This window comes from Stenella coeruleoalba (genome assembly GCF_951394435.1).
Source record: "Stenella coeruleoalba genome assembly, chromosome: 8".
Taxonomy (NCBI): domain Eukaryota; kingdom Metazoa; phylum Chordata; class Mammalia; order Artiodactyla; family Delphinidae; genus Stenella; species Stenella coeruleoalba.
The window spans coordinates 7,065,531-7,089,582 of record NC_137154.1 but is presented as its reverse complement, the minus strand read 5'-3'; the positions used below and the strand labels follow the sequence as shown (position 1 = coordinate 7,089,582).

Genomic DNA, 24,052 nt, shown 5'->3' with positions numbered 1-24,052 from the left:
CTCCCGCTACCTGGAATGCCTTCAGGAATCTCTTCCAGCGCCGCTCCTCGCTGGATCTGGGTTCCAGTCTCCTCACCACCACCACACGTACTGCCAGACGTCAGCTTTGTTACTGAACCTTTCTGATCCTGTTTTCTCATAAAATGGAAATATGATACTCACCTCTTAGTGTGTTACAAAGATTAAAGCACTTAGAAAAGGGTCCAGCACATCATATATGCTCCGCAAATGAGAGCTACTATTGTTCTCATCTCCACTCTGAAGGTCCATGAGGATGACATGAGGAAACACACGCGAAAGGGCCCAGCATACAGTAGGTGCTCAGGAATTGAGGACGCTGCTCTTCCTGCTTGTGACAGTTTATAGCTCTTAAAGCAATTCTGTCATCTTATGTAGCTTTAAACATGCATCTCTCGGGACTTCCCTGGTGGTCCAGTGGTTAAGACTCCGCACTCCCAATGCAGGGGGCCCTTGTGCCATCCCTGGTCAAGGAACTAGATCCCGCATGCCTCACGGTGCAGCCAAAAAAATAAATATTTAATTAAATAAATAAACATGCACCTCTCCTGGGCTTCTTTCCCTCTCCTCTCTCCCTCCACTCCCCAATGAAACCCCTGAGGGCAGGGACCACGTCTCACCCAGGTCTCCATCCCCTGCCCCAGCCCAGGCCACACACCCAGTAAGCACTCAACACACTGAACTGTGTTCACACTTCAGTCCAGCTGGTTTAGGGAGGCCACCAAGCCACTGCGGCCTGTCCCAGAGCTGAGAACCTGGAGGGAGATGCCGATTCCCACTGCTCACATCTGAACTTCCTTGAGTCCTCAGGTCATGCTGGGATGGAAGACATGATGTAATAGACCAACTGTGGGGGCAGTGTGGGTCCCGCAGGTCAGGCAAAGAGCTGTTTCAAATACTGAGGAAACTTGGACTGGGTTAGGAGCTGGAGCTGCCTTCCAATGCGCTGGAATCAGGGCAGGGCGAGCCCTCTACCTCCCACCACCCCCCATCCCCTAGCCCATTGTTGTCACTTAGAACAACCTCTGGCTACTCTGGCTTAGGAAAGCGCCGTATGGACTTGTTTTTCTCTCTGAGGGACCTCTACACCTCAGGCACACACATGCTGGCCTTGCCAGGACATACATGTTAGTGACATGACCCTGGGGATAAGTGGTTTCACACCTGCTTCTTCGAGGCCCCAATGCCTCTCCCAGCCTGCGAACGACGCAAGGTGTCCCAGGCTGTGTCTCCAAGATAGTGAAGGCTCATGTGACTGCTCCCTGGAATAACAGGTGTGCCCAGCCTGGATTTTTGACATGTAATTTGAGGATCTCTGGAGGTCATCGAGTACAACCTCTTCATTTTACAGAGGGAACTGAGGCCCGGAGGTGAAGGGGCTTGTCCAGGACGAGCGGGGACAGGGACCCTGTCCCCTGACCACCGCGGAGAGCCTACCACCCCTCACGGCCTCGAGGCGCTGCAGTAGAGGCGGCGGCCTGCGTCACCTTTACCTAACGCCCAGCACAGTGTGGCTCCATGATACGCAGCCACGAAGCATCTCCCTTTTACAGGTGAGGGGACCGGCCCAAAGTCACACGCGTTTGAGCGCCAGAGCTCGCGCCCCCATCCCCGATTTCCTTGAACCTTCGCCACACCCTGTTAGCGGCCAAGAGACGGGACCCTTGTTTGTGTGGGCCACTGGCACTCCAGTCACTCGAGTAGGTGGCGAGGAACTTTCGCAACGCAGGCACAAGAAGCTGGAGGCGTGACGCCGGAATAGGCGCGAGCCGGCGAGGGGCGTGAGCGCGTGGGCGGCAGGCAGGGCGCGTGCGCGGCGGCCCCGAGCTCCGATTGGCTCCTGCGGGCCGGAGAGGCGGGGCCGTGTGCGGCGCTTCCTCCGCCTCTGCTTCCGCGTAGCAGCCCCGGGAGCTGGAGCCGAAGTGGGATTCAGAGTGCCGGCCGGCGGTGAGGCCGGGGCAGCAGCTGGCGGCCGGGGTCAGGGCAGGAACCTGGACTGAGGCGGCGGGCGCTGCGTCCCTGCAAGGTGAGGGAGCGGCGACGCCCTGCACGGGCCCCCGCCCCGGACGGGGGTGCGCCGTGCCGTGCCTGGGCACCCTGGCGAACCGAACTTGACCCGTCTTCTGACCACCACGGCCCCGACCCCTTCCACCTGCCCCGACCTCCAGTTGGCTGAGGACTCCCACCCCTGACCGCGCTAGTCAGCACACCAGTGCCTCCAGCCCTGGTTGTTCACCTTCGTAGATCAGTTCGGGACCCCTTCCTTACTCAGTGAGAGCTTGAAGGGCTCCGGACTCTCCACTAGCTGCTTTTTCTCTTTCCCTCTGCAGATGGACGGAACAGAAGGCAATGGGGGGCAACCCGGCCCCGCTGATCGGTCCCATCGAAGCAGCGTGTCCTCCGTGGGAGCCCGAGGTGGGTCCCTGTCCCCAGTCTTCTCCCCGCTGTACCCTCCTAGGGCCCCAGCCCTGAGGAAGTGGCCCTGGTTTGTCATCTCTTTCAGTGAAGAGAATCTTATTTATTAATTAACAAATAAGGTCTGTTGAGGTGTGGAAAAGTGACAAGTCAGTCAGGTATTAGCTATACTTTGCACCTGAGGCATTTGACACACTGACTTTCTGAACTCGGTCAACTAGCCAGAGGCCAGGCAGGATTGGAACCCCGAGTATATTGGCCTCGAAGCTGAGTGCTTCTTCATGGTACCTGTGGTTCCAGTGATGGAGAATTGAATCTGGCTGCTCTTTCAAGGGTCTCCTTTTGGCTCCAGGCTCCAAATAGGCATCCCACAGGCTGTCACAAGGGAACACTCAACTTTTTGGATTGTACTTCTGTTTGACACTGAAAGGCCATCGTGTTGAGTCCTGAGTCTTAAAGAGTCCCAAGGAAGCTGAGCGCTGGAACTGGCTTTACCCTGGGGTGGCCTTGAGAATCCTCTGTCCCCATGTTAGCTTGGGCCAGAGGGAGATAGTGATTTGCTTAAGGATGATAGCTCTCTCCCTCCCTGCTTGATTTACTAACTACTGTAACCTCAGGATGGGTTCAATCTATCTCTGCCTCAGTCCCACCTGTAGAATGTTCTCCTTCGGGGGAGAAGCACACCAGAGTCCTTGGGGCTGCCAGGGGAGTGTGTGTGGGTGCAGCAGCCCTAATTTTGAACTTCTGGGGGTTAGGGTGGGTCTAGGCTGGTCCCTGGGCTGGAATTGCTAGGTTTCTGGGTGGTTTGAGGGTCTTCAGTAAGTCCTAACAGACAGCACTCTTCACGGGGTCCTTAGGGGATGCCGGGGCTCTGCCTCTGGAATGTAGCCTTGGTCACCCTAAGGGTTGCAGGGTGGGGGCTGCAGCCCCAGAGCGGGGAGTGGAGGGCGCCTGGTTGGCATGCCTGGGCAGTGGGCCCAGCTGACCCTGCCTGGCCTCCATCGCAGCAGCCGACGTGCTGGTGTACCTGGCGGATGACACAATGGTGCCCCTGGCCGTGGAGAACCTGCCCTCGCTCACTGCCCATGAGCTGCATCAGGCCGTCCGTGAGGTCCTGCAGCTCCCGGATGTTGCCCTGGATGCCTTTGCGCTCTGGCTTGTCTCCCCTCTGCTGGGTAAGAGTTGGCAGTGAGAAGCCCAGGGGGAACGGCTGGAAGGGCGCTGACCAGTGGGGAAGGAAGGGGCAGCTTCTGGAACCTCTGGCCGCTATACATCGGGGGAAGGTGGGACATGTTTGTGTCCTGGAGCTGGCCGTGGCTTTCAGGACCCAGAGCCCTGAGAGGTGGCCTGGCTCCTCTGCCCCCGCCTCTCTTTTCTTTGTGCTGGAGGCAGAGGAGGGGCCAAGCCTACCCCTCAGCCTCAGTGCTGCTGGAGCCTGCACATCAGGAGGAGTGGGGGCGGCGGACAGGGAGGGAGGGGGCGCGTGTTCACCGAGCACGTGGTCTGTGCCACAGCCTGAGCTGGCATTTTGCAAGCAGAGTTTCACCTTATCCTCATGGCCCAGCCTGGTCACGCAGATGAAGAATTGAGGTTTGGAGCCATGGGACCAGTGAGTGGTGGGACCAAGATCAGAATGGAAGCCTGGGTGGCCCCCAGCCAGCCTCCTTGAGCTGCATCCTGCTCCGTGGAGGCAGGGAGGAAGGTGGGACCCGGCCCAGGAAGCAGCCACCCCTGAGGATGGGACTTTTCCTGAGGGTTGGGAGGATGAGTGGGAACCCAGCTTCTCTGCAGGGGGCCTCCAGCCTTGCCTGGTTTCTGGCCCGTGATCACCCTGTCCTGCCCTTTCAGGCTGAGATCCCAAGGCGGGCGGGTGGAGTGGGAGTGAGGGCAGTGGGAGCCCTCCAGCCCGCAGGCCTGGGGGACATGAGGTGGGGGGGAATGGGGAGCTCCCTGGGGCCTCAGAATAGGGCTTCTAGCCTGCTGGCTTGGTCAGGAGAGGGACCAGGAGAGGATGCCCCAGCTGGTGCCGGGACCACGCATGTTTTCTGCACTCATTCCCCTCCCTTGTAGAGCAACAGGGGCAAGAAGGGTGTGCCTGGTCCCTGGGCCCCTAGGAGTTTGTGCCTGTGCCCTGGAGGGAGGGTATGCCCACTTGGTCGGAGAGGGAGTGCCTGTCTCCCCACCCCCACCCTCTAGTGGGAGCTTCCTGCCCAGCTACTGCTCTCGCCCACCCTCTTCCTGCTGATCCGTCTCTTTCCGCTGCTCCCCACCCAGCTCAGCTGCCCCTCCTTCACCCTTCTGGCTGTTGGTCAGGACCGCGGGCCCCTTGGCTCGTGTCTCTGCAAAGCTGGGGGTGGTTTCATGGGGCCCCTGCCCTACCTCAGGCTCCCTGTCCCTGCAGTGGGGCAACTCACTTCCTCCCCCACTCCCTCGTCATCGCATTCCTGCTCCCCCTTCACCGGAACATGAATGGGCTGCCTGTGTGGCCCGTGGGTCACCCTGGGGCACCGCCCCATCCCAGAGGCCCCAGCACAGAGTCAGCGCCCACTTTGTTCCCAGGCTGGGTTCAGGAAGGCTGAAAGGCCGCTTCAGCTTTGACTTGGGCCCTCAGAGCTGTTGGTCCCGCACCACGCCCGGAGTGGGTGACATATGCCCCAGGGACAGGGTGCTGTCTGCTGGAGCCGCCCTTCAAGGTGGATGTTTGGGAGGGTTTGACCTTCTGCATGCCATTGTCACTCTGCATGGAACAGGGCTCCAGGGACTGTCAGTCTCGTTGGGGTGGCAGCCCCCAGGCAGGAAGGCCCCATCTGGAAGCGTGGGACAGCAGGGTCAGCGCAGTCCTCTTCTGATAACGGGAGTCCTCTGAGCTGCTGGGGCTCGGGGTGAGGCTGGCTGGGGACCGTGGACAGTGTCCCGGGGTCCCAGCTAGCCACTCACCTCATTCGTCTCACAAGTATGTGCAGAGCAGCCCGCCCACAATCTCGTACTGGGCAGAGAGCTAGACGCTAGGGGTCCGGTGAGGAACAGGAGTGAAAGTGTCCCTGCCCTCAGGGGACTCACGGTCTGAAGTGTGCCGGGAAGGCTTGCCAGGAGCAAGTTGCCAGGAGTGCTTCCTGGTGGAGCCACTGATCCTGGCGGCAGCTGGGTGGCATGGCGTTGAGGCAGGGAGCTTGCAGGATGGAAGATCAGCTGGAGCCCAGAGCCCCCGGGGGAGTTGCTGGGGTGGAGGCTGGCGGGGCAGAGGCCCAGGCAGGGCCAGGAGCAGGGGAGAACAGCCCCTTGGCCCTTTGGGCCTCAGTTACCAGCTTTGGGCTCTGCTTCCTAACGGCGGTGCTGGAGCCATCTGTACCACCGGCCCCAGCACCTTCCGTCTGCCACAGCCTCTCAGCTCCAGCCCATCCTGGGCACAGTAGGGAACAGTCAGAGGCTGACTCTGCCTGGAACCTGACCCCCTCTCATTGCTGTGTGGCTTTGTTTTTTTTGTTTGTTTGGGTTTCTTTTTGTTTCTTTGGCTGAGCCACACTGCATGCGGGATCTTAATTCCCAGACCAGGGATCGAGCCCGCTCCCCCTGCAGTGGAACTGCGGAGTCTTAACCGCTGGACTGCCAGGGAAGTCCCTGTTGTGTGACTTTGGACACACCTTAACTTCTCTGAGCCTCATTTTTCTTCTCTGAGCCTCATTTTCATTGGATGAAATGAGGGTAGGGTTATCGCAGGGCAGTTGCCTTTAACCACTTGAAATGGTTCTGGACACTTTGTGCCTACTTCAGTTAATATTGGTCATGACTGCGTCATCGTTGCATTGTTGTTGTTGTTAGTGGGTGGCAGTCGCACTGGTCAGGGCTTCATGGCCGCCTCCCCTCTCGTCCTGCAGAGGTGCAGCTGAAGCCCAAGCACCAGCCCTACAAGCTGGGCCGCCAGTGGCAGGAACTGCTGCTGCGATTCACCGACGCTCCGGACGATGACGTGGCCATGGGTCAGTGCTGCTGCCTGTGCGTCCCTGTCTCGGGCCCACCGGGGTCTGGAGCACGGACCCCGGGCCCAGCCAGGCCTCCCCTGGCAGGTGGAGCTGCCCTGGCTGAGAGGCAGGGCCGGCATCTCCCCCAGAGGAGGGAGGGATCCCTTAGAGGAGCCCCGGAGGGGTGGGCTGGGGGCACAGTGAGCAGCTTGCGATAAGCCACGCCCCCTATCGCTGGACAGCCCGGGGGTTTTCTGAGTGGTGGTGGGGGAGGCTTGGGGAATGGAGACTGGGCCAGTCGGGGAGAGGGCAGAGCTGGCTGCGTGGGGCGGCCGGCCGGTGACCCCCTCCTTTCTCCCCAGATGAGCCTTCCCTGCAGTTCCGGAGGAACGTGTTCTTCCCCAAACGGCGGGAGCTCCAGGTGAGGCAGGGATTCCCAGGCGGTACCACCCAGGTCTGGCGCCCTGTGTCCAGCCTCCCCTTGTCCTGACCCCTGGACACTGGTGCCCCTCCCAGCTGAGCCACCCCTCCCTGCCACACCGGCCTGCAGATCCATGACAAGGAGGTCCTGCGGCTGCTCTACGAGGAGGCCAAGGGCAACGTGCTGGCCGCTCGGTACCCATGCGACGTGGAGGACTGCGAGGCCCTGGGCGCCCTGGTGTGCCGTGTGCAGCTCGGGCCCTACCAGCCTGGCCAGCCCACTGCCTGTGCCCTGAGGTGAGGGCCAGCGTGACCTGAGGCAGGGGCCCGAGGTGGGGAGGGTGACCTCGGAATCCTGGTTACAAGTGGTCTTGCCAGGTCCTGGAGTCAGGAGGCCCTGACGCTGTGTGACCTTGGGTGAGTCACCCCACCTCTCTGAACCTCCTTTTCCTCGTCTGCTCTGGGCTGAGGGGCCTGGGCAGTGGGAGATGGGGGAAGTGACGTCCGTGAGAGGACCCCCAGAGGTGTGTGAGGGTGGAGCCCGGCCTCCGTGTGAGGTCAGGGGGAGTTGGGCTTGTTCTTTTTTGGGGGTCGCAGCCAGGGTGTGGCCAAATACTGAGTCCCAGTTGTCAGTGACAGTCTCACTTAGTCTCGAGCTCCAGGGATGAGGCCCCATTTCCCGGACGTTCCAGTATGCCGGCTCTGTGCTTCCTACCATCTCTCTAGAAGCCGTGCTCTTTGCTGTGTGAATTGGCAGGGCCTGGGGTCGTGACGATTGAGCTACCCTGGAAGCAGACCAGGCTGTCTCTGAGCTCCGTGGACAGTGATCTTAAGGTTTAGAGATATTTCCAAAGAAGATGAACTTTTTTTTTTTTTAAACTGGTAACAGTTATGTAGCCTTTTTTTTTAATTTTTTAAAAAAACTTACTTATTTTATTTATTTTTGGCTCCATTGGGTCTTCGTTGCTGCGCGCAGGCTTTCTCTACTTGCGGCAAGCGGGGGCTACTCTTCCTTGTGGTGTGCGGGCTTCACTGCGGTGGCTTCTCTTGCTGCGGAGCGCTGGCTATAAGGCGCACGGGCTTCAGTAGTTGTGGCGCATGGGCTCAGTAGTTGTGGCTCGTGGGCTCTAGAGCGCAGGGTCAGTAGTTGTGGCACACAGGCTCCGCTGCTCCGCGGCATGTGGGATCTTCCCGGGCCGGGGCTCGAACCCGTGTCCCTTGCATTGGCAGGCGGATTCTTAACCACTGCGCCACCAGTGAAGCCCTGAAGATGAACTTTGAACACAGCCTGTCCTAGACCCAGGGCTCTAACCCACACCAGCCCTTCAGGGTACAGTTGTGTTGCGGGGGGAGGATGCACAGAGACAGGGCCCTGTGTCGGGGCCCAGCAGGGGCTACCCTGGGCTCAGTGGAGCCTGAGTGATCCCAGCTGAGCTGGCTGGAGGCTGGCAGCCGTAGAAATCCTGGCTCTCGTGATAGGCATGTCTGGTCCTATTGCAAGTGACAGCGAATCCAGCTCAGACTATTTGGACTTGAGGGACTTTGTCAAGAAATGGACGGGTCTGGGGTGATTGAGGTGCAGGGGCTCCAGTTGGGTACCCCCAACCTGCAGATCCTGTCCTCACTCTCCTCGCCCAGCCCTGTGTCCTCTGGGCCAGCTCTCAGTCAGACAGGCTCTTGTCTCGTGGTGGCCAGGTGGCCACAATAGTTGCACATTGGCAAGGAGAGACCTCATCCCTCACGTGACCAGAGTTCTAAGACTCATCTGGTGACTGGGCCCACGTCCACCCAAAGGAGACAGAGTGGCCAGAGTGCTGATTGGCTGAGGCCCAGATCCTCCCTTAGGACCTGCCATGAGCCTGCACAGATGCTGTGGACTGACAGTGGGAAGGCGGGATTTCCAATGACGAGTGGGCGCTGTGGCTGGAAGCAGGGATGTTGGGGGACAGATGATGAAGATGCCTACGGCAGCCCTGAGAAGTGGGGGCAGCCCCCTGGATACCCCTCCTCATGCCGCCCTGCAGTTGGGCCTCTCTGGGCATCAGGGTCCTTCCTTGCGTCAGCCCTGCTGCAGGGCCAGCCATCCCTTCCCATGGCCCGGGGTGTTGGTCCTCCAGAAGCCCCTGCGGGGACCCCTCCCCTCTTTGGTGACAGTGACAACCTCGGCCATATTTGTTTGGCACCCACCACATGCCAGGCGCCTGCCGGCACCCGTCCATGTGAGTAGGGATCCGTGTCCTTATTTAAACGTGGAGACGTAGACTTGGAGAGGGCGCTCACTGCTCTTAGGCTGGGCCCTGGCTGCAGTCCACCTGGAAGGGCCAGTGCCTGGCCAGAGTCAGGGGGCTGCCTGAGGGGGAAGAACGGTGCCGTCACGCCAGGATGCTTCCCGACTCTGTGTGTGTGATTGAAAATGCCCTTTCCTTCATGAACCTGTGCTGATGAGTTGTAGGTTGGTGGTTTTTTTACCTCCCTATTTGGCAGAACAGAACATTGATAGCTCTAGGACCACTTCTTGGTTGCGAAATCACCAGTTTAGAAACTGAAACCTTCCTCTGGCCACAGTCTGCTTCTGGGGTGGGCCTGGTTTCAGCTCTCATCCCGGTCTCCTGACTTCTCCTTCAGGCCTCTCATGCTGCAGGGTTCTCGGCAGTGGGCTCTCCGGGGGTCCGTGTGCAGGGTGCCCCCTGCCCTCCCCACGCCCTGGGAACCTCGGCGCCTCCCCAGCCTGCCGGCATGGAGCCGCCCTCATGCTGGGCCCTGTTTTCCTTCCTTCACAGGGAGAAGCTGGACTCCTTCCTCCCTGCCCACCTCTGTAAGCGGGGCCACGGGCTCTTCGCTGCCCTCCGGGGCCGTGGGACCAAGGCCGGAACTGGCGAGCAGGGCCTGCTGAACGCCTACCGCAGGGTGAAGGAGGTAGCCGGCAGCGAGAGCGAGCACGAGGCCTCCCTCAGCCCCCACTACCGCGCCTACCTCCTCAAGTGCCACGAGCTGCCCTTCTACGGGTGAGCGGCTCCCTGGCCGCGGCCACAGCCCCAGGCCCACTGTCCCTCCCTCAAGACCCGTGAGCCCATCTCCGTTCCCGCTGAGCTCTGTCCTCACGCGAGGTGTGTCCGGATGCCAGCACCTGGGGCCCCGCAGGTCCCAGGCTGGACACTCGTCCTCCGCCTTCCCCATCACGGGCTAGGACACCAGACAGGTCCTCTCCTTCCTCCTGCCGCAGCCACGTGGTCCATGGACCTGCCCACCTCCCCCTCGGCCAGATCTCATTCATGCAGGCACGTCTAGCCAATAGCTCTTGTGTGCCTACTGTGTGCCCGCACCCTCTAGGTGCTGGAGACCTCAGTAAACAAAAGAGGCCGCCATCCCTGCCCGTGAAGAGGCCGTTCTAGTGGCGAGAGAGACAGCAAGCAGTAGAAGCCGAGAACAGACTACAGGGGGGCAAGGGAGCAGCTGGACGGCCCGTGAGGACAGTGGCCGTACTCCACAGGGTACTGTGGCTCAGGCCGCACGGCGGTACCGCAGGAGGGGAGACGCGGCCAGATTCCAGAGACGTTGAGGGTGGAGTTGAAGGAATTTGCAAGATGTGCAGTACAGGAGGTGAAGGAGAGCAGGCAGAGAGGACTCCAGGTTTCTGCCTGAACAGCTGCAGGGTGGCCTTGTCATCAGCTGAGACAGGATGGTGTGTGGCGGGGGGCAGGTCAGGGAAGTTCGGGGGCTTGTCCTTGAACGTGTTGATTTTGAGATGCTCTCCAGCGACCCAGGTGGCGATCCTAGCGGGCATTTGGGTTTCTGAGTCTAGACTTGGGTAATGGGTGAGTCATCAGCATGCAGGTGCTGTTTGAAACCAGGAGCCCCAGCAAGTGAGTGTGGACCAGACAGAGAAGGAGCCCGGCCAGCAAGGCGGGAGGGTCTCCACCAGCCCGGCGAAAGGAGGTGTTGAGGAGGAGGGAGTGACCAAGCCTCAGGTGCTGCTGCTTCAAGGTCAAGTTCAACAGGTCCCGAGTGGCTGATAGTTGACCTTGGCTCCAGCATCTTGGGGGTAGCAGTGGGTGGAGGACAATGAGAAAAAGAATCAGTGAGTGTAACCAGCTCCTCAGGAGCTGCGCTGTGAGATGGAGCCCAGAGGCGGGCAGCAGTGCGGCTGTGGGGCAGCAAAAGGTCTTTAGCTTTTATGGTGAGTGAGATGCAGGTGGCCGCTGTTTGGGTTGCTTCAGTTTCCTCAGCGGATTAGGAGTCCCAGCCCTGAAGCGAGCCTGTGGGAGTCTTCCTGGAGTGGGAGCACCGGGCCGTGCTCTTGGAACTGAAGGTAGAGCGTGCTTGTCTCCAGTCCTGTCCTCGGGGCTGCAGGATTTTTTTTTATATATATAAATTTATTTTGTTTTTTTATTATTTTTGGCTGGGTTGGGTCTCCGTTGCTGCGCACGGGCTTTCTCTAGTTGCAGCGAGCGTGGGCTGCTCTTCGTTGAGGTGCACGGGCTTCTCATTGCAGTGGTTTCTCTTGTTGCGGAGCACGGGCTCTAGGCACGTGGGCTTCAATAGTTGCAGCACGCAGGCTCAGTAGTTGTGGCTTGCGGACTCTAGAGCGCAGGCTCAGTAGTTGCGGCACGTAGGCTTAGTTGCTCGGCGGCATGTGGGATCTTCCTGGACCAGGGCTCGAACCCGTGTCCCCTGCATTGGCAGGCGGATTCTTAACCACTGTGCCACCAGAGAAGCCTGGGGCTGCAGGATTTAACTAGGGCTCTGGCTTAGCCAGGGCTGAGGGGGCGTGTGGGCGAAGGCCCAGGGCAGCCAGAGGAGAGGAAGAGGCCGTGGCCGGGCAGGATGGAGGAGGGACAGCTCAGCGGGTGGGTGTCCTAAGGTTGATGCGCCCTTTCCCTTTCTTGGTGTCGAGTCCTGAAGCTGCTTCTCTGCCTGGGCAGCCCCTGGGGGACGGTGGGCAGCGGGGCTCTCCCAGCCTCCAGCAACCACAGCCTGCAGACCCTGAGCCCTTGGGCTCCTGGCTGTTCCCTGAACGTAACTTGCTCTGTCCCACACCCGGGTTCATGCTCTACCCTCTGCCTGCAGTGCCTACCCTTCGCTGTGCCACCCAGTTCCTCCTCCTGCCTGATCAGCTCAGATGCCACCACCTCCATGAAGCCTCCTTCTCGCCGCCCCCTCAGTTTCTCCCTCCCCTGGGGTGGGTTTCCATTTAACTTCTGTCACCCAAACAGCTTAAGCTTCTCAGGTGCCTGGGACAGGGGCTGGCCAGAGCATTCCCTGGTGGGTGAACCCAGACCCTGGGCCATCTGTTCTCGCTGCTGGAGGGGACAGCCTAACCCCACTTTCCCTCCCCAGGTCTGCCTTCTTCCACGGCGAGATTGACAAACCAGCCCAGGGCTTTTTGCACCGGGGAGGGCAAAAGCCAGTGTCTGTGGCCATCGGTCTGGAGGGTGTGCATGTCATTGACAGCAGGGAGAAGGTACCTGCTGCTCCTTCAGGGTGGGACCTGGAGTGGGGGCCTCACTGGAGAGGAAGGGAGTGGGGTCATTACCCAGGCCTTCCTGCTTCCCTTGGGCTTCTGGCTGGCCTGGGAGCAGGTGGGCGGCCTGTCTGGCCTCCTTCCCTCAGATGTCCCTGGGGCTTCCACTGTCATCCCGGGGGCTTCCCTGGGTCTGCTGTGGGTCAGCTCTCCTGCCCAGCCTGCTAGGCAGGGCGGTGGCGTGGACAGGGGGAGGCTGCAGCTGGAGACAGGTGGAGAGTCTGGTAGGGCCTGGCTGCTCTGCCTGGCCAGTGGCTGGAGACTAGCTGGTGGTTTTCCAAAGAAGCCCTGGGAGCTTCTCCTGCGGGACTGGGGGCCCTCCTTCCTGCATTTGGTGCTGGTTGTCTCGGCTGCCTGTGTAGGAGGTGGTGTCGGCAGCCTGCCCTGTGGGCCTCTCTGCGCCTGGACAGGGGTCCCTGCTAAGCCAGCAGAGAAGTTTGGGGGAGACTTCTGGTTGTCCCCAGGGAGGGATCCCAGCCCTTCCTGGGCGTCTGTGCCCCAACATGCCGGGCCCACATCCGGCCTCCTGCTGAGATGCTAACCAGCTGATTGCAGGGGAAAGGCCTCCCCTCCCCACCTTCCTTTCCCCGAGTCACTACCCCAGCTGTCAGGAGCTTGACCCACTGATGAGAAGTGCGTGGTTTAGGGGGTCTCATCCTCCCTGGACCACAGCCTCCTTTGAGGGTCTGATGGAAGCGGGGCTTCTTCTCCTGAGAGAAACTGACACCTGAATTTAGGCTCAGCCTTGGAGGTAAATAGCCTGGCCAGGTGTATCCTCCTGGCGATGCCCGTGTGGGATGGGGCAGGGGAGCAGGCCTCTGCCCAAAGGAGTCCAAGCTCTGTGTCTCCCGCTGGCCAGCACGTCCTGCTGGGCCTGCGCTTCCAGGAGCTGTCGTGGGACCACACCTCTCCCGAGGAGGAGGAGTCTGTCCTGTGGCTGGAGTTCGACGGGGACAATGAGGGCACACCGGTCAACAAGCTCCTCAAGATCTACTCCAAGCAGGTAGTGGTGGGTGTTGCCTGCACTGGGGGTGGGGATGGGGGTCGGGGAGGGTGTGCTCAGGGCGTCCCAGACTATTGGAGGCTCCAGGCTGGGTGGCAAGGAGGTGAGAGGGCTGCTGAGGGCCTGGGGACCAGGGGGCCAGCTCCTGCTGACTGGGAGCCACCCTTGCCGGTTCGGAAGGCCTGGCCAGGTGGTGGGGCAGTGGTTGGTGGAGGGCTGCCCGGTACTGTGTGACCAGCCCGCACTGGCTCCCTCGGTCCTTGAGCCCCCTGTGAGCGGGGCTCTCAGGTGACGAGCAGGCATGGAATGGCTAAGACCCCTCTTTGCCTTTGTTTCACTTTCATCCATTGGGCACCTGGACTTCCCAGCCAAACCTTCATCCCCGCCCCTTCCCCTCCCACCCTGGTTTCTCCAGGAGAGCCCTTCCAGGACTCAGGGCCTCCTTGCTCTCCGCCCCAAGCACAGAGACGGGCTCCAGGGACTCCTGTGAAAGCACGTGCCCCCTCCTGGGGGCCCGCCACAGCCAGGCTTCTCCCGTTGCTCCCTCTACGCCTTCCTTCCCACCGCTGCACCCACTGCTTCAACCCCAGCAGCCTCTGCCCTGCTACACCCGATACCCGGTGCCTGCTCTTGCTCCTGCAGGCTCCCCTCCTGGGCCCTACGGGCCCCTCCCACCTCCTGCCCTTCTCCCCCTGTCTCCCCTGCTGGGCCTCCTTTCCAGGGCCTCGCAAGGGAGTTCTCTCCCTGTCCTAGCTCTTCCCTCTCTCGTCTTTGAACACTCGGCCGTCCCAACCTTTATGCTGATGACATCACATTTTCTACATCACTCTTAGTTCCCCGATCAGAGATCAAACCCATGCCCCCTGCAGTGGAAGCGCGGAGTCCTAACCACTGGACCGCCAAGGAATTCCGTAGAGTTCTTTTTTAAGTAAACATTTTATTGAATTATAATATACATGTAGAAAAGTGCCCAGCTCTTTTTTTTTCAATATATAAATCTATTTATTTATTTTTGGCTGCGTTGGGTCCTGGTTGCTGTGCACGGGCTTTCTTTAGATGTGGCAAGAGGGGGCTACTCTTCGTTGCCGTGCGCGGGCTTCTCATTGCGGTGGCTTCTCTTGTTGAGCACGGGCTCTAGGCGCGTGGGCTTCAGTAGTTGTGGCACGTGGGCTCAGTAGTTGTGGCTTACGGGCTTTAGAGCACAGGCTTAGTAGTTGTGGCACACAGGCTTAGTTGCTCCTCAGCATGTGGGATCTTCCCGGGCCAGGGCTCGAACCCGTGTCCCCTGCATTGGCAGGTGGATTCTTAACCACTGCACCACAAGGGAAGCCCCCCAGCTCTTAATCTCAACAAATTTCCCCAAAGAAACCCATGTAACACCTTTCAGATTAAGAAAGACCCCTTGAGCCCCCTCCCAGCCTTGCCCCCACCAAGGGACCTCCACATCCTGACTTGTGTCACCCCAGAGTCATTCTGCCTGGTTTTGAGCCTTAGGGCAGTGGGTTCCCACAGTGTGTTCTGTTCTGCCCGGTGTCTTGCGCTCAGCCCTGTGTCTGTGAGCTCCATCCTCGTCCCCACTGCAGGTGGCAGTGCTTTGGTCTTTCATGCGGCTCTCGGGTGTTCCCACATGTGAATTTGCTGCTGTTGACTTTTCCATACCATAGCGGACGGGCACTTGGGTCTCCAGTTTGGGACTGTTGCAGACAGTGCTGCGTGGTCAGTGTTGCACATGTCCTCTGTGTGCGCGTCCAGGTACGCGCCCAGGAGCCGACAGGCCGGGTCACAGGCAGGTGCTGTGCTCGGCGTTCACCCACGGTGGCTGGATGCTGGCTGCGGCAGTAGTTAGTACTGTCATCGTGAACGTTCAGCCAGTCTGGTGGGTGAGGAGGAGTATCTCCTTGTGTTTTCTTCCTTTATTATTTAGTCACTTTATTGAGGTATAATTTACAATAAAAGTGAGTTTTAACACGTTCACACACCCTTGTAACCACTGCCACCACGGGCAAGCTGTGGAGGCGCTTAGACACATCCATGTATCTTTCTAGAGGGGAAATGTCTAGTCACGTCTTTTGCCCATTTTTTTTTTCTTTTGCCCATTTTTTAATTGGCATTATTTCCATCACCCCCAAATCTCCATGTGGTTTTAATTGACAACACACACACACACACACACACACACACACACACACACACACGCACACTGATGAGGTTGAGCATCTTTTATGTGTGTATCCACCATCTGGAGACCCTGTTCATTGAGGTCTTTTGCCAATTTTTCTTTGGGGTTGTGCTTTTTTTTTTTTAATTGTTTTGTACATTTTGCTTCTGATTTAAGACTCACCTCTTCACCCGCTACTTGACAGCTCCCCTTAGCTATCCCTAGAGTTCAGCTTTCTCCAGAATGTCATAAACACATGCATCATAGTTACCCAGGAGAAACGGAGATATATGTCCACACAAGACTTATACTAAGATATTCATAGCAGCTTCGTTTGTCATAACCAAAGAATTGGAAACAACATAAACGTCTGTCAACTGGTAGATAGATAAACAAATAGTGGTCCAGCCCTGCAGTATCTATACTGTATGCAGTCTTTTGAGCCTGGCCTCTGTCACTAAGCTTCATGCTCCTGAGATTCGTCCACATTTCGTGGTGTAGCGGTTCGTTCCTGCTGATTGTTGAATAGTATTCCGTTGTATGGATACACTGCAGGTCAGCTCTTCACCCACTTGTTTGGGTTGTTTCCTGTTTGGGGCTTTTGTGAATAAAGCTGCTCTGAACATTTGAGTACAGGCTACCGTGTGGGCGTGTGCCTTCATTTCTCTTGCATAAATACCTAGGAATGGGATTACTGGACTGTATGATAAACATATAATCAGCTTTACTAGAAACTACCAAATGGTTTTCCAAAGTGACTGCACCATTTTGTTATCCCACCAGCAATGTCTGAGAGTTCCAGTAGCTCCGCATGCTTGCCCAGCACTTGGTGTGGTCAGCTTTTGTTTGTTTGCCATTCTAATAACTGTATGGTAGTGATAAGTCATTGTGGTTTTAATTTGCATTTTCATAATGACTAATGATGTTGATTATCCATCCGTGTGTTCATTTGCTATCCATAGGTCTTCTTTGATGGAATGTCTGATCAAATCATTTGTCCTTTTTTTTTTTTTACTTTTTTTTTTCTAACATCTTTGTTGGAGTATAATTGCTTCACAATGGTGTGTTAGTTTCTGCTCTACAACAAAGTGAATCAGCTATACATACACATATATCCCCATATCTCCTCCCTCTTGCGTCTCGCTCCCACCCTCCCTATCCCACCCCTCTAGGTGGTCACCAAGCACCGAGCTGATCTCCCTGTGCTATGTGGCTGCTTCCTACTAGCTATCTGTTTTACGTTTGGTAGTGTATGTATGTCCATGCCACTCCCTCACTTCGTCCCAGCTTACCCTTCCCCCTCCCCGTGTCCTCAAGTCCATTCTCTATGTCTGCATCTTTATTCCTGTCCTGCCCCTAGGTTCTTCATAACCAATTTTTTGTTGTTGTTGTTTTTAGATTCCATATATATGTGTTAGCATACGGTAATTGTTTTTCTCTTTCTGACTTACTTTCCTCTGTATGACAGACTCTAGGTCCATCCACCTCACTACAAATAGCTCAATTTCATTTCTTTTTATGGTTGGGTAATATTCCATTGTATATATGTGCCACATCTTCTTTATCCATTCAGCTGTCGTTGGACACTTAGGTTGTTTCCATGTCCTGGCTATTGTAAATAGAGCTGCAATGAACATTGTGGTACATGACTCTTTTTGCATTATGGTTTTCTCAGGGTATATGCCCAGTCGTGGGATTGCTGGGTCGTATGGTAGTTCTATTTGTAGTTTTTTAAGGAACTTCCAAACTGTTCTCCGAAGTGGCTGTATCAATTTACATTCCCACCAACAGTGCAAGAGGATTCCCTTTGTCCATTTTTTTTTCCTTTATCCATTTTTTAAATTGGGTTGTTTTCTTACGAAGCTGTAAGAGTTCATTATATATTCTGCCTACCGGTCCCTTATCTGATATATATTTTGCAGATGTCTTCTTTCAGTCTATAACTTGATGTTTTTTCCTAAAAAATGTCTTTTAAAAAGATGTTCTTAAATCTTCCAGTCCATTTATTTTATATCTCCATTTATTTGTCTTTGATTTCTTTCACTAACATTTTATGGTTTTCAGCATACAAGTCTTGTGCATCTTTTATTAGATTTATCTCCCCCTCCCCCTTTTTTGGTGCTACCAGAGATGGTACTATTTTTAATTTCAATTTCCAGTTATTCATTGTGGTGTATAGAAATGCACCTGATTCTGTTACCATATATCCTTTTATCCTGTAACCCTGTTGAACTCACTCACTATTTCTAGTATCTTTTTTGCAGATTCTTTGTGATTTTCTGTGTGGACAGTTACATTGTCTATGAACAGGGACAGTTGTATTCTAACTTTCCAGTCTGTTTGCCTCTCAGTTGTCTTGGCTGATAGCACTGCCTCGGACCCCCGTTACAGTGGTGAGTAGGTGTGAGCAGACATCCTTGACTTGAGGGGAAAGCATTCAGTCTTTTTTTTAATATAAATTTATTTATTTCTTTTTGGCTGTGTTGGGTCTTTGTTGCTGCTTGCGGGCTTTCTCTAGTTGTGGCGAGCGGGGGTTACTCTTAGTTGTGGTGTGCGTGCTTCTCATTGCGGTGGCTTCTCTTGTTGCGGAGCGTGGGCTCCAAGCGTGCGGGCTTCAGTAGTTGTGGCACGCGGGTTCAGCAGCTGTGACGCGCGAGCTCTAGAGCACAGGCTCAGCAGTTCTGGCGCACAGGCCTGCGGCATGTGGGACCTTCCCAGACCAGGGCTCGAACCCGCGTCCCCTGCATCAGCAGGCGGATTCTTAACCACTGCGCCAACAGGGAAGCCCAAGCATTCTGTCTTGCTCTGAGTAGGTGTGGTGTTAGCTGTGTGTTTTTCATAGACGCCTGTCGTCAGGTTAAGGAAGTTCCCATCCATTTCTAGTTTGCTGAGTTGTATCCCGAGTGGATATTTCATTCTGTCGGATGTGGCTGAGGTATAACGGCAGCGTCCCCGAACCTCAGGAGCATCAAGCGGTGTTAGAGAAACTCAGAAGGCTCAGGGCCTGTCCCCACCGGCTGCCCGCTGCCCAGCGCCCCTCTCAGCTCAGCGCAGTTCCCTCGGGGAGGCGAGGAGGCCGGTGTGGAGCCCGGACCCGCCTGTGCACGGTTCCCTGCCCTGCTCTCCCTGCGCAGGGCAGCTTGTGTGGCTCTGGGGAGGCCTCGGGCCACCCCATCGGGCAGCTAGGCACCAGCTGCCCCCTTGGCCTCTGACCCTGCTCCCCAGCGGGTTCTCTTAGGACACGCGGCAGGCATCTGTTCACCTCAGTCCCTGCTGTGTCCTGCCGCCTGCAGCGGGGTGACACTTCATAAACACATGCTGCCTAAGCGACACCACCTGCTGGCAGCTTTCTGTCTGTGGGTCTGCAATCCCCTGCCATCCCCGCCATATGGTGCCCAGACCGTGCCCGCTGACATCTGGTCACATCACCTTTTATGTCAACATGCATAACGTTTCCAGTCTGTTGAGAAGACGTCACTTTAGAAGAACGTGCCCAGAGGGAGCCGCTTTCCCCGCCCGGTGACCTCACCACCGCCTTCTCCTTGACTGCGGGTTCTTCTCTCAGCGAACGCACAGGCCCAGAGAGCCCTGCCCCCTCCTCCCTCCCGACCTGCGCCTTCTAGCTAGAGTGTTCCTTCTTTCCCAGCCCATCTCTGACCCCTGAAGTCCCCCCACATGGGAGGCCTCCCCTGCCTCTGGCCCACAGAGCACACCCCCCTTCCTTCTCCTTGCGTAAAGGGTGTTGGTTTCCTCATTGCCTCCCCCACCAGAGGGCAGGGGGCTGTGGGTTCGGTTCATCTGGCTCTGCAGCAGGTAGGGAGAGGTGGGCCTGGGCCAGGGCTCCCCCCGCCAGGCCTCACGCCGGCCCCCTCTCCTCCCCAGGCCGAGCTGATGAGCAGCCTCATCGAGTACTGCATCGAGCTGAGCCAGGCCGCGGAGCCCGCCACCCCTCAGGAGAGCGCGGCCGGCCCGGCCTCGGCCCCTGGCTCCTCACCACCCCCCACTCAACACCCCCAGCTGCGGAGGCAGGGCAGCGTGGTGTGCAGCCGGATCCAGCATCTCTCCACCATCGACTACGTGGAGGAGGGTGAGTGACCCCCTCGCCGTGTACACGTGTACCTACGCGCGTGCACACGCACGCAATGGGGAGCTCTGGAGGGTAGGGAGGTGGGGAGCAATTCCAGACCCGGTGAGTTAGCCTCCAGCGGCAGGACCTGGCTTGGGGCGTGGGGGGCAGGCTGGGCACAGGTGTCCCATCGTCTGAGCTCTGCGACAGGGAATCTGAGGCCTCTGGGGCTCTGGCAGTAAGAGCCCTTCTCCGTCCCTTCTCACTGCTGCGTCCGCAGACGTGTCCAGATGTGAAAAAGTAGAAATTACCAGTGTCTGTTATTAAAGGTGTGGGTACAGGAACGATGGGCCCACACCCTGTGGGATCAGTCCAGCTGGTAAAGATGCCATACGTACCCTAGCACACTGTGGTGTCTTGGATCGAGTCCCAGAACAGACAGCGGACATTGTGGAAGAACAGGTGAAATCCACAGGTTTGCCGCTTAGTTGATAAAGCTGTACCAGTGTTCTTATCTATGACACAGACCGTGGTAACAGCCGGACCGTGCTGACACAGGAGAGGCTTATGAGGATATGCAAGCACTCTATGTATTATCTGTGCAACTTTTCTGTAAGTCTAGAATTATTCCAAAATAAAAAGGGTTTTTTTTTTTTTGGTTTTCAAATGGCAAGAGGTTCACAAAATAGCACTGAGTAGAAAAAATCAGGTACTAGGAGAAAATCAGGCACGAGTACTAGGTACTAGGTGCTCATTAGCATGCGAGATAGCGTCCACGTGCACAAGGAGGGAGGGACCCCTTTGCAGCCATCAGCTGCTGTAACTTTCCTTTTTTCTTCGTGCTTCGTTCTGGCATTTAAATTTTTACAAGCATGTCATTTTTATCATCGGAAAAAGCAAAATAATTTATAATTTTTCTCTGACACACTTGTTACCACAGTTGCTGTCTTCCTCTCCTAGTGAGCTCAGCCCCTTCCCCCGCCATCCCCTGTTGGTGGACATCATAGTTACAGTTGACCCTTGAACAACACCGGTTTGTGCTGCGCGGATCCACTTACACGCGGGTCTTTTTCAGTAGTAAATACTGGTTGGTTGAATCGGTGGATAAGGAGGAACCACGGGTATATGAAGGGCCAACTGTAAGTTATACCCAGATTTTCGACTGCGCAGAGGGTTGGCATTGTCCTAGGGCTGACTGTAGTTCTCAGCTACTACAAACAACGTACCTGTAGCCAAATCCTTACCTGGAATCTGAACTGTTTCCTCAGGATAAATTCCTAGAAATGGGGTTGCTGGGTCAGAGTGTGTGCCCACTGTGCCCGTCCCAGGAGGAAAGGAGGCACCTGCCTTCCCCACCCTCACCCACGATGGGTGTTATCGTCCTGAGGGGCGGAGAACTCACTGGAGTTAGGGTTTGGATGCTGGTGAAGTGGCATCGTTTCTACACGCTTGATCACGTACAGTTTCTTCCTGCGTTGCTGTTCATTTCTGTTGCCTGTTTTTCTTTTGTGGCTTGAGTTTTTAAATTAACGTCTTATGTTAATATGGTGTATTTGTCAGAATTAATGAACCGATATGATGCAGTATTATTAACTAAAGTCCTTAGTTTTAACCTAACGTCCTTTTTCAGTCCCAGGGTCCCATCCAGGACACCACCCTACATTTGGTTGTCATGTCTCCTTAGGCTCCTCTTGGCTGTGACAGGTTACTCAGACTTTCCTTGTTTTTTGATGACCTTGACAGTCTCGAGGCGTACTTGTCAGGGATATCATAGGATGCCCTTTATTGGAATTTCTCTTACGATTTTCTCATTATTAGATGGGGTTATGGGTTTGGGGGAGGAAGATCACAGAGGTAACATGCCATTTTTACTACATCATATCAAAGGTACCTTATCAACATGATTTATGACTGTTGATATTAACCTTGATCACCTGGCTTGAAATTTTTAACTTTTAAGAAGTCTTTTTAGGGACTCCCCTGGCGGCCCAGTGGTTAGGACTCCAGGCTTCCACTGCCGGGGCCCTGGTCGGGGAACTAAGATCCCGCAAGCCTCGCAGTGAGGCCAAAGAAAAAGAGGTCTTTTTATCTCATTGAGGGTTACCTTCAGCCAGTAGTATGTGTTATAGGTATTTTGTGGTTTTGGCCTGTTCTTTTTTTCTTCTTCTTCTTTTTTTTTTTTGTAATTGAATTATAGTTGACATACAATATATTATATATTGTGATATATATAGTGATTTTGACAAACATAGTGATTCAGTATTTTTATATGTTACAAAATGATCGTAAGTCTAGTTACCATCTGTCACCATACAGAGTTATTACAATATTATTGACCATATTCCATATGCTATGTATTACATCCCTGTGACTTACAGCTGGAAGTTTGCACACCTCTCTGGTCTCTTCTTGAACAGGTTTAGACAGCACAGCAGGCCCAGCATCAAATGCAAACCCTGGTGGCCTCTGATTTGGAGGCTGGCCACCCACCCCACGTGTCCTGTCGTTGGTGGGAGAGCTGGGGTGGGGCTGAGGCTCAAAGCCGGCAGGAGTGAAGAGGAGAGCTCATCCTGAACAGGCTCCAGAAGGGGCTCCCCTGGGGCTGGGCCCCCTCCCCTCAGCGTGTCCCTCTTGCTCCCCGACAGGTGAGCAGATCAAGCGGGTGAAACCGAAGCGCAGCACGTCCTTCTTCAGCCGGCAACTCTCCCTGGGCCAGGGGACCTACGCCGTGGTGCAGCCCACCGAGAGCCTGGAGCAGGGCTGAGGGCCGCGGTGCCTGGTGGGAGGGCGCGGGGGCAGCCCCCGGGCGTGGCCCAGCATCATGCTACCTGAGGGGGAGCGCTGGGAGGAGGGCAGCCTCAGCGTGTGGACAAGTCACTTCTGTACCCGGGACACTGCCCGGGCTGCGCTGTGCAGAGCCAGCTGGGGGCAGCCGCAGGATCCCTCCTGCAGCCTGCCTGCCCTCCCTCTGGACGCTGGGCCCCGCTGCAGTCTCAGGACCAATCTGACCAGGCACCGGCCGCCCCCTCCCACCCAGGGACTCGCCTTTGTGCCCCTCTCAAAACGGACAGTATCCCCTGCCCTGAAGCCCCCGCTGGAGGCAGGTGTCCCCCCTGGAGGAGGAATAGGGCTCAGGACACTTGGGCGTACTATGTGTCTTTGGTCTTTCCCCTGGACTTTGGTGACCACATCCCTGCATTCCAGCCCACACCACCAGGCTGGGACGTGGCCCTGCGGGGAGAGGGCAGGGGGCCTCCCTGGACTGAAACACAGCAGGAACAGCGAAGGTGAGGCCCCCACCAAGCCCTCCCCGGCTGGATGAAACTGGATGGCCCCTGCGCCCCTCACTCAGGCCTCTTTTGCGGGCAGGAGACACTCTGACCAGAAGGAAAGTGTGCTTGCTCATCTTTGGTGATGCCACTGTGCTGGGAGCTGGCTGTCCTGTGGACCAGCAAGTCCACTGGACCCACGGTCCACACCCGGAGGAGCTCCCAAACCCCCTTGGGCTTCAGGTTTTAGTTTTGATCTTTCTTTGTCTGCTTTGGTTCCATGAAGCCTGTGAACTTGGGCAACTCACAAGGTTGCTGCCACCAGCCTCAGAGCCACTGGCGCTCCTTCCAGGATGGCGCTGTGGTTTCACCCAGCCTGAGCCAGGGGGCCGGCCCATGCACGGGAAACCCCAGGACGGGAGTGGTCTCCTCCTTCCTGAGGACCTTGTAGGTAGGCTGGATGTGGCCTGGGCATGGCTCTTCCCACACCCGCCTGCCTTCCCCCAGATGAGCTGGCCGCGGGGAGGGCCTCCCAGCCCTCGGGCTCCTCCGTGGTAGGTCCCTGGCTTTCATGAGCGCTTCCTGGGACTTGAGGCAGTCCCAGCTCAGCACAGGCTTTGCTTTGTCTTCCCTTCCCAGGGGAGAATGTGGGAGAGGAAATGTGAACCTCTTGTCTCTGGATTTCCAGTCACCTCCTTCTCTCTTTGGTGACTCTTGAGCATTCCAGATGTTTCGAGGTGGCTTGCCTTTCAGCAGTAGGGACTGTTATCTGTCAATACACAGGCGTCTCCAGTCCTTTGGAACGTCCTAGCCGTAGGACACCTCATCTCTCCTCCTGGAGCCCCTCCCCGGCTCCCAGCTCACTGTTCTGATGCCAGGTGCATTCTTACCTGATGGGTTGAGGGGCCTGGCGGGGGGGGGGGGGGGGGGCGGTGGTGTACACACAAACTACTTGTTTTGACTCTTCAGCCTCTTTTTCCTATTTTCTTAGCATCCACTGTACCTTAACTTTTTCTGCCTGCCCTTTCGTGCAGAGCAGTATCTTACTAAGTGTCCTTCGAATATTCTTATCCTTTCGTATCAGGTGACTTATCAATAATAAAATCAATTTCCAGCAAATTTTGGGGTGGTTTATGGTGTGAAATAACGAGAGTGTGTTAATTACAGCCTGGGAGTTAATTATAGGCTGTGTATTGGGATGCAGCCCGCTGGGCTTGCCAAGC

At 56.4% G+C, this 24,052-nt stretch overlaps 1 protein-coding gene across 3 annotated transcripts; it reads left to right on the top strand.

Annotated features, from left to right (window-relative positions):
- The first annotated feature begins 1,907 nt into the window (after positions 1-1,907).
- On the top strand, positions 1,908-23,728 carry FRMD8 (FERM domain containing 8). Of its 3 annotated transcripts, none has more exons than XM_079929286.1 (11): positions 1,908-2,044; positions 2,349-2,433; positions 3,444-3,608; positions 6,309-6,410; positions 6,755-6,813; positions 6,943-7,109; positions 9,593-9,817; positions 12,150-12,273; positions 13,193-13,336; positions 19,377-19,581; positions 22,206-23,728. In XM_079929286.1, the coding sequence occupies exons 2-11, from the start codon at positions 2,349-2,351 to the stop codon at positions 22,322-22,324; spliced, it is 1,395 nt and encodes a 464-aa protein (XP_079785412.1). In that variant the 5' UTR covers positions 1,908-2,044; the 3' UTR covers positions 22,325-23,728. The 3 variants fall into 3 exon arrangements, with proteins under 3 accessions (XP_079785412.1, XP_079785411.1, XP_079785413.1); XM_079929285.1 differs by having other exon boundaries at positions 3,441-3,608; XM_079929287.1 differs by lacking the exon at positions 3,444-3,608.
- Positions 23,729-24,052: the final 324 nt, after the last annotated feature.

What these genes read in the sequence shown, in the direction of transcription:
- FRMD8 (XM_079929285.1), top strand. Translation starts at nt 2,349, where the DNA reads ATGGACGGAACAGAAGGCAATGGGGGGCAACCCGGCCCCGCTGATCGG. An exon ending in GTCCTCCGTGGGAGCCCGAG is followed by an intron (nt 2,434 to 3,440) that starts GTGGGTCCCTGT and finishes CCTCCATCGCAG; the next exon opens with CAGCCGACGTGCTGGTGTAC. An exon ending in CCAAACGGCGGGAGCTCCAG is followed by an intron (nt 6,814 to 6,942) that starts GTGAGGCAGGGA and finishes ACCGGCCTGCAG; the next exon opens with ATCCATGACAAGGAGGTCCT.